General features: G+C 38.7%; 1 protein-coding gene across 1 annotated transcript; it reads right to left on the bottom strand.

Annotated features, from left to right (window-relative positions):
• Nucleotides 1-1,205: 1,205 nt before the first annotated feature.
• serpine1 (serpin peptidase inhibitor, clade E (nexin, plasminogen activator inhibitor type 1), member 1) lies at nucleotides 1,206-5,916 on the bottom strand. The gene is made up of 9 exons (XM_061235100.1): nucleotides 5,837-5,916; nucleotides 4,535-4,776; nucleotides 4,105-4,329; nucleotides 3,732-3,926; nucleotides 3,378-3,576; nucleotides 3,101-3,201; nucleotides 2,768-2,854; nucleotides 2,321-2,404; nucleotides 1,206-2,190 (listed from the first exon to the last, which is right to left on the bottom strand). Exons 2-9 carry the CDS (start codon nucleotides 4,773-4,775, stop codon nucleotides 2,144-2,146), a joined length of 1,179 nt encoding a protein of 392 aa, XP_061091084.1. The 5' UTR covers nucleotide 4,776; nucleotides 5,837-5,916; the 3' UTR covers nucleotides 1,206-2,143.
• Nucleotides 5,917-8,994: the final 3,078 nt, after the last annotated feature.

Genomic DNA, 8,994 nt, shown 5'->3' with positions numbered 1-8,994 from the left:
AAATAAAACACTCTCTGGTGTAGACTAAAGTGCAGGAGGATAGTCATCATTCCTGGTGGGAGTTGACATTAAAAGTTGTCCTACAGTAGAACTCCCAGAGATAAACGCCAAAAATGGTGGAGGTGGCAAGAATATATTCACTGCACTGAGTTTATGTTTGCATTGATTGGCACTTCCATATAAAAGACCGAAATTTGAATCCCAGTAGCTCATCCATTTCAAAACCAATCTCAATGCCATGTCATAGGTCTACTACAATGACAATGGGCTCAGCAACTACTTGTTGATTGATTTATTGATTTAATTTATTTAGTAAGAATCAATGTAAGTACCATATGCGTATATATAAAGTAAATACATTAAAAACTACAAGGCCAACACAAGAAAGTTAAGACACTTATTTCCATTGTGGTCTATACAAAAAAAGACAAATGACAACATCGACATAAAATAGGGGTAGCCATTGCTATGTTACGGATACCCATAGAAACTGATCATAAAGAATCAAGAATAAAAATAACTTAATATAAATCCAAGGGACAGTGTCAGTGTCTACAAAGAGCGAGTCCATAAAAGGTCGGTTTCCCGAGCCCATGGTAAAGGTGCGTCGTAGTGGAGTAAAGGAGGTGCTTTTTTCCTGTATTGGGACGGCTAAACGGCTCCCTCACCGCCTGCAGATGGCGCCGTAACCATGCCGTCCTTCTTACATTAAAGGACGCAACACAGCCTTTTAACAAGCAAATATCAATGTTGTTGTTTATAACGTTAATGTGAGTGTAAATATCAGCGTGCTGATTGCATGAAACATATTAATTACTATTTCATTGTATTACATTCAATTGAGCACATTCAACATTAGTAGGCCATACAGTTGTGTATAACTATGTACGCTGTGCAAAAAATAGTTCCCATGTGTGCCGTTAATATTCCTTCGCTGGGAAAGTAGGCTATGGTGTCAAAACATTAACAGATTATTGCTTCAAAGTAAGATTTAGATTAGGGAAAGCGCATATTTACACAAAGGCTACTGCCTCTTCACCTAGCTATCTACAATAATTTTATTTAAAAAACATAATTTTAAGATCCATGAATGATAATTGTATATTTCCCATCTGGGAAAGCTGCATCGATTTTGTTTTGGACACAATCTCCATGTATTCGGGTCTGTGAAATGTAGGAATCACAATAGACTTTGGATAACAGTATACGTATAAAATGTATAGTAACTTTATTTCCAGTTTCAATAAATATATAAATATATATAAAATATAACATTTTAAAAACATTTCAACAAGAACCAGTATGAAAATAAACACAAATTATCAACAACAAAATGAAAAAATACATACATCTCATTTTTTCTTCAGGTTCTATCTCCTTGAATAAGCAGGTTTCGAAAGGTTCTTTTCAAGCTTAGAATTTACAACATAAATGAAAGTAGTTCTTGGAAATATTTCATATTTTCACGAACAGACGGACACAAAAACTGTTGGTTTTTGTTTCGGTATGCAAAGTCTCTTGTCGAAACCACACCCCCTGTCAGTCCTGATTATTGGTTCCATAGAATATCAAACCTAGTCTTACACCTACTTACAGTGCATTGTTTCAGAATCCTTCTTCTTCATGAGTTCAGTCTCTTAAATATAAAATAATCCTCGTCATATCATGCCTTGATACAAAACATCAACAAAATACACAAGACAAATAGCTCTCTGCTTATGAAAATAGGTCTATATGCTCTCCCCTTGAATAAATGAAAGGATGCACTTAAACTAATCAGTTCTCCACTGGTAACTATGCTTTCTTTAAAACTTACTATAGTTTTATATTTTCTAAATGGTGACATATGACTATGGTATTTATATTGTCTAAAAGATTAATGGAACCATTACAGCTGTTGGTCTCTAAATTGCAGGTCTCTGATGGCGAACAGGCATAAAACATATGACCAAATTAACTGTCTTGTGTAAAAATTAATTAATGATGGATAGAGAAAATTACCTAGATGGAAAAATGACCTATAGAACTGTACACACTCCACAGGTAGTCACTACAGATGGTTAACAATCTGAAATTAGATTTTTGTGGTAGTCTCACAGACAGATGTGCCTCCCAAGTCTGGTCTTCATTTTGAGATTGTGGCCTAGTGTTGCTGAGGTTGGTTCACTTGACCCATAAACAGAACAGCACCTGGAATAGGCAAAAGGGCAAAATATATGTTCGATGGCAAGGAAAATATTATGCAAGACAAAAACAGACAGAAATGGGGCAGGGCAGTCATTTGGAAAGAGAGGAGACTGGAGGAATGTCGGAGACTCACCTGTGGGTTTGTGTTGGATAAGGAAGAGGAATGGCCGGTCTAAGGTTATCTCTTCAACAGCCATCCGTGAGAAGATGATAGCAGCTGGTGACACAAAGGAAAGAGTGAAATCAATCACCATGCACATCTTTAAAATGATGTACATATTATTATTGCTCATTGGTGACCATGTGGGGAATCGGGTGGGGAACTCTTCTCCTCCAAATATTCATACATTTGAATTGATAGTAAAAAGTGCAGGTTGTATAATCATGCAGGTTTGATTGCTGTCTTTTCTTAGTGTGTTAAATGACAAATACAACATTTCTCAGCCCAAACTTTATAGACCTTACATTTACGGCATTTGAACTGCATTTAAAGTTTAAAGATATGACTTTGGGGAGTGGTCCTGGTTGGTCTTGTGTGGTGTTTAAATAACAGGAACAGCAGTGAAATGTATGACAATACCTGTGGCTGCAGAGCCTTTAGTTCCCTCTTCATCGACTTCAATCTTTACCCTTTGGAGAACCTTTGACACACATAACTGCTCTTCAGCTGAAAAAGAGTATATGTATTGGTGGGAGGTTAGATGAATGTAAACAAAGATAGCAAAAAGCATACTAAATATACAGAACACAGACAGGGAGGCAGCTAGGATGGACTGGAGGCTCCAAACAGTATGAAGCAGATAAAGCAAATAAGCATGCCGTCAGAAATTGCAGCAGGGAGTTAGTGCAGCATTGGTTTCAGAAAGCAGAGCATTGTGGGAAGCACAGAGCCCTGCATGGGTATGCCACTCACTGGTGATGCGTGAGAAGTCAGCGTTCTTCTGGCTGAAGAGATTGCCCAGTCCCATTTGAGTGAGTGCGGACTTCAGGTCCAGTTGTGTATCAATAGTGAACCTGTCAAGAAATCAGACACATGAATGAATGTGATATGATTGCATACAGGCTCAGATACTAAATTAACTCATACTGCCTTAGATACTAAATGTAGATATTGTCAAGCAAGATAAGTACAAGAAACCAGCATAGTATATTGTAATATTATAGCCTGTCACCTTTTTTTAATTTCTCACCTGGGTACTGCCAGCTGCCGATTAACTTTTCTCAGGCCATTTCTCCACTCCTGCAGGGTTTTTCCTCCAAGCCCTTTGGTTAGAGCAGAAAGTGGTACATCTTCTTCAAAAGGAGATACTAGGAGCATGCTCAGGGAATCTCCTTCATATGGAACCTCAATCACATCATAATCCACACCATCTTCTGTCACAAAGTCACCTGTGGAGAGAAGGAGGGTAAATGTAGAATTTTATAGCATTTTCAGTTTTATATTCATATTACAGATTATGGCAGTCTACCTAAAATTGTCATTTACTTCAATTAATGAATAAAAAGGTACAAATCCCTGGGGAGATCTTTTGAGAAACACATACCATAGTTGAAGCGCTGGGTAATATGCATCATAGGCACAGGCACAGAGCTCCCATTGGCACAATGGAAAAGTCTTTCCTGTGTCATTCGGGGGTCGAAGGGCACCTTCCAGAGGCCCCTGAAGTGGATGGCATTGAGTAATACCAGCCGTGTCTCCTCAGTGAGAGCGCCAGAGGGGAGGAAGTTAGGAATCATTCCTGATAGAGAAGAAGAGTACGATTACATCAACACTGCACAGAAATACTGTGATTGTGTGTGTGTGTGTGTGTGTGTGTGTGTGTGCCAGTGTGTTTGCGTGAGTGTGTGTGCATGCATGTTTGTGAGTTGATGTGTATTACTGCACAAATAAACAGCTGACATTGTTGGGGGCCACACCTTCTGTATAGTCGGAAACCAAGGTGTTGATGATTGTGAGGGCAGATTCTGGCTCAGAAAAGTCCAGCTGATTTGGGCTGCTCTGGTAAGCTTTGCTCAGCCCCCTGCGGAAGGATTTTTCCAGACTCATCTTACGATCCACCATCACCCCACTTATCAACTGCACTGCATCCTCTCTGGAGAGGTCCCTCTGTATGAGACGCTGCTGCCGGGGTGCCCCGCGCTCTGAGGAAGGGAGGGAAGGAAAAAAACAGTCATCACAGAGAAATTCATCTGATTCATATGAAAAAAAACCTTAGTCTGTCAAGTCTAAAGGCACAGGTCAATGTATCATGTGATGAAGCCAGCCAGATTGTAGTGGAATTCGAGCAACCTTCACAAAATCTTAAAGGACATTAGTCTAAAGCTTGATTGTGTAAAGAATGCCTACCATGTAAGGAGAAACCCATGCTGGAGGTCAGAGCCCTCAGTGTGCTGCCGTAAGCTCCGAGCTGGGCCATCCCCAGGACACTCGAGATGCCATACGGGGAGAAAGCAATGTTCTGGTCGGGGGAGGAACGGGAAACCTCAGAGAAGACTCGCAGTCCGAAATCGATCTGCTTCTCCTGTAGGATGTTGCATAGCCCCATCCTGCACAGGCATAGGGATATCCAGAGGCACACATACAGCATCCTGTGATGTGAGAAAGGGAGGCAAAGACAAACAGATAGAATTTATTAATCTCTTTTATACTATGTGTGGTATTCATGTGCAATAAATCCAACTATATTTGTATCTAATAACAAACCTGTGTCTACTGGCATAAATATACTGTTGTTGAGAATGTGTTTGTTATATGTATGTTTCAAGCAAAGATTGAAATATAGCATGGTCTGCTTTTATCCAGTGTGTGCCTGCTGTTGAAAGCATTTGTGGAAGTGATCCAAGAAAAAAAACAGTTTCTCATAAATGCTGCTGTTGCAGCTGTTCATGATTAACGGGAACGGTAAATCAGGGGTTATGAAACCACTGCAGGGGGGCGGGGGGGCCATGAATCAAAGTATTTTCCTGTGGAACCCTTACTATTTCATTTTCTTTACATGGAATGTCTAATGTGTACAATACAGCCACCAAAGTAAAAATAAATTAATGAATAAATGCACTTTCAATTTCCTCGCACTAAAACTAGAATAAGCATTTCAGAAATGTCTTCTCTTAGAAATGTCTACAATGTTTGTATTTGTCTGTACCACCACCTGCATTGTACACAGTACACCCACTGCTCAAGCGTCATTCCCTTTCTGATTTGTTTGTTCACCTTGACTCATGTCACCTTGCCTGCATAGTCAAATCACAGTTTGCTGGCCCGGCTTACTGGCAGCCAACAAAGCAATCCTGTCATATCCAGATATATAATAGGTTTATGTTCTTTATGGGACTACACAGTGAATCACAAAAGATGAGCGATAGTGCATAATTGCATTCTTGTATTATTGCAATTGCATATTGTATCTTGATGCACTTGTCAAAGTAACTTCAGTACAATCAGCAAGTGAATGAAAATGACATTGACATCTTAATGGCTACTCATGGTACCCTTATTGTTCATTACAATGTAATAGTTTTGCTGCATAATGAATGTAAAGTACAACAAAAGTAATTCCGAACAACAAAAAACATCAAGTTATTTAAAACCCGCACAATGATGAAAATGAATCTGAAGTAAAACAGAATGTATTGTAAGAAGTTTTACCTTGTGGTTGAATAGTTGACTTATAGGTCTGAGCAAATTGCAGTGTTTGCAGTCCAGTCTTCCTTCTGTGTTAGACAAGCACTAGTTCAGTGTTCAGAGTTTTCCGGCTATATATAGAGGCCCACTACTCCCAGACTCCTCCCCCCCAGACAAGCACAGAAGTCATTAGTGAGTATGAAGTCATCTTAGTGTCTGTAACACCCCTCCACCCCCCCCCCCCACCCCCCCTATCCCCACCACCCCCTTCCCCCGAGCCTTATACACACATCCAAACGCAGCTGTAGTTTTCCTTTTTTTTGTTAACTTAAGTTCAGTCAATGTTTCCTCAATGGAGCTTTCACACTTCACTGAGAAAACCTGCATGACATCACTCCTTGTCTTACTATTGAAAATAGACTAACAGAAAAGGCATGAAACAGTTTTCTTTTTCAATGCGTCTTGTTTCAATTCAGTTTTAATTCAGTTTCCATATTGTACCAGTAAGCCCCTCTCAGCCTGCTCTCCGGTTCTGTCTGATGATGTGACTAATGCATTAGCATACCAGAAAAGCATAGCACTGACAACATTCCATGTCACAGTATTCACACAGGTTCTATGCATGTCCAGAGAACCAGACAAGGAATGCAAGAAGAACAGAGGTCCAGGGGAAGAGAGGAAATTCTCTTTTAATTAATACCTATTATTTCATGAAAATGAAATAATTTTCTGATTTATCTTTTAAGTTCCACCAATTGAGATGATATATATATAGATTATTTAGAAATGTGTTGGAAGAACTCACAGAACATCATCATATGGGGGTGTAATAGAGTTGTATTGTGTCACATAAACATTAACCTTGCATATATTCTGTTTGGCAATAATATATATATATTTTTTAAAACAGCAGCTACTAAAATTTTCGTAATAATTTAATTTATATTTTTATTGACTTGTACAATGGCTTCATTTTTATGACAGATAACAGGTGCCTGTAGTTATGAGTGGAATGAGCATGTCACACTTCATATAGCCACACTGGGCTATATGAAGACAAAACTCATTCTCATCATGCAGCCCGCTGCAGCATTTTCAAACAACGTCAGGCCTTGTTGTATCAGGAAGTTTATTTGCTTTTGACGCCCAGGAACACTGCCTGCCCTTGAGCAGCTAGCCACAACTAAACCATGGGTCACAGTGCATTCTGTTCCCAAATTTTGAACAAGGCTACAGCCCAGCAATGCACCACTCCTTGCATAAAGAGTATCAAATGTTATTTTTCACTGAAAGTAGGCTACTATGCCTTATGGGAATTAACCCATATTATTCCCAGAAGAAAAGGAAATTCAAATGCAACTCCCTGCACTGAAATTCTCGCTCTTTCATCCCCAAATTTATCTGTACAAACATATCTAAACTTTGGACACCATATGCAAAAATGAAATTCCACAGTCAAGTAACCAGCTCAGACACGCATAAATAGGAACGTAAAATCTAAATGTTTTCCATGAAATCAGATTCACAGCCATCTCAATCAAACTCAGGAGAAAGTCATGGCATCAAATTATGAAGTGAAACAATGACAGAAAGTGGACTGAAAACCACAAAGAACTTATGTTATGATGCATTAGGTTTTAGTAGCCTTTTTTGATGTTCTGTGCACAGTGCGATTTGTTCCTTTAAAGTTAACAAGCTCGTTACATCATCATACACACATAAACATTCAGCCACCATGGCCTGCAGTACAGATTATTGTAACTCAGCAGCTGTTTCATTAAAACATTGTGAGAGCTGTGTAGGTCTGTTCTTCCTCTTAACACTCACAAAACACTTGCAATTAAGTATTCCTAAAGTGTCCCAATAGTTCTGTTTGTTTGTATGACAAATTAAGTCTGTCTGGTTTAAAATGAGGTTCATAATTAAATGATGTGTGAAGACAATTGTTTTACTTAGGAAATTGAGTTATGATACATTGCAATGGTTTCATCAAAAGGTTATTATTCTCCTGCTTTGACTTGATGCATTCCTTATTTGGTTGTGAATGGATTGGGGACACCCACAACATTCCACATCAGGATGAGCAAGAGAATTTACTTTGGAACTCTGAGTAGTCACTGTAACCCTGGGAAACAGATTGAGACCACACTGGAAAAACAATCAAAGTTACACTCACGTACACATTTTCAAGGGAATACACTCTAGAGCAAAGACAAAAGTGTTTTTTTTATGGTACAATATGTTTTTATGATAGGCCTTTATTTAAATTAACTTCACATTTTCTAAAGCTGGTCAGAATGACTGTGATAAATAATCATTTAATTACATTTTAATAAAATTCAATTAAATAATTAGTAGTCTCTTTGTGTCATGCATTCTCTCATCCAAGCTATATATCATCGCTATCTGTCTGAAGTCTTTTCTTCAAATCAAGCCTCTGTGTTACATGAGAAGTTAATGGCGAGACCATTTCCACCCTTGTTCTGAAATAAGGATTTAAAATCTATTTTTGTGTTACTTTTTCTACCCTGTGTTCATACAGAGATCACACAGGAGAAAGAGCATGTGACTAAATCATTTTAGTGAAGGTGACAAACAGCCCAATCTGAGAATCATCGATGAGTAAGCTAACATTAAAGGGAAATGTGTGTGTGCATGTGTGTGTGGGGGGGGGCTTCTGTATACTGTCCAAGGCTTCTGTATACTGTCATACTGTGGGCCATATCTCATCCTGTCTGTATTCCATATATTGTTATTAACATATTTAATAATAGAAATGATGACAAAAGGAAGTTGCTGAATGACGGAATACACTTACTGTACACACAACATTTAACACAGAAAGCATCACTTTCCCTGACAGACCATCATGTGTCAGTGATAACGCATCCGTTCATCATGGTGACTCATTGTTCATGGCCACCTTGTGTAACCCCCATGCAGCGCACATGCCAGCTCTTTTTTCTTTGAGTTAAAAAAAATCTTCTAGTTTACAGATTTCAAATATTTCTATTCTATTCATAATTTACCTACCTTTTCTACCTTTTCATTTCCAGCCTTCTGTCCCTCCAATCTGTCTATATACAAAGAAAACTATTTTCTTGTGTCATAATGTCAATTGTTAGCACTCATGTTGTATTCTGCCCACACAAAATGTCCAGAGGCAATGCATTGCCACATAC

Source organism: Conger conger, chromosome 3 (genome assembly GCF_963514075.1).
Source record: "Conger conger chromosome 3, fConCon1.1, whole genome shotgun sequence".
In the NCBI taxonomy this organism is placed as follows: domain Eukaryota; kingdom Metazoa; phylum Chordata; class Actinopteri; order Anguilliformes; family Congridae; genus Conger; species Conger conger.
This window is presented reverse-complemented; position numbering and strand designations above follow the sequence as displayed.

Excerpts from the sequence above, each read along its gene's own strand:
- serpine1 (XM_061235100.1), bottom strand. The coding sequence starts at position 4,775 with ATGCTGTATGTGTGCCTCTGGATATCCCTATGCCTGTGCAGGATGGGG. Across the intron at positions 3,202-3,377 it reads CGGCAGCTGGCAGTACCCAG|GTTCACTATTGATACACAAC; the intron begins GTGAGAAATTAA and ends ATTTCTTGACAG. Across the intron at positions 2,855-3,100 it reads TGACTTCTCACGCATCACCA|CTGAAGAGCAGTTATGTGTG; the intron begins GTGAGTGGCATA and ends ACTCTTTTTCAG.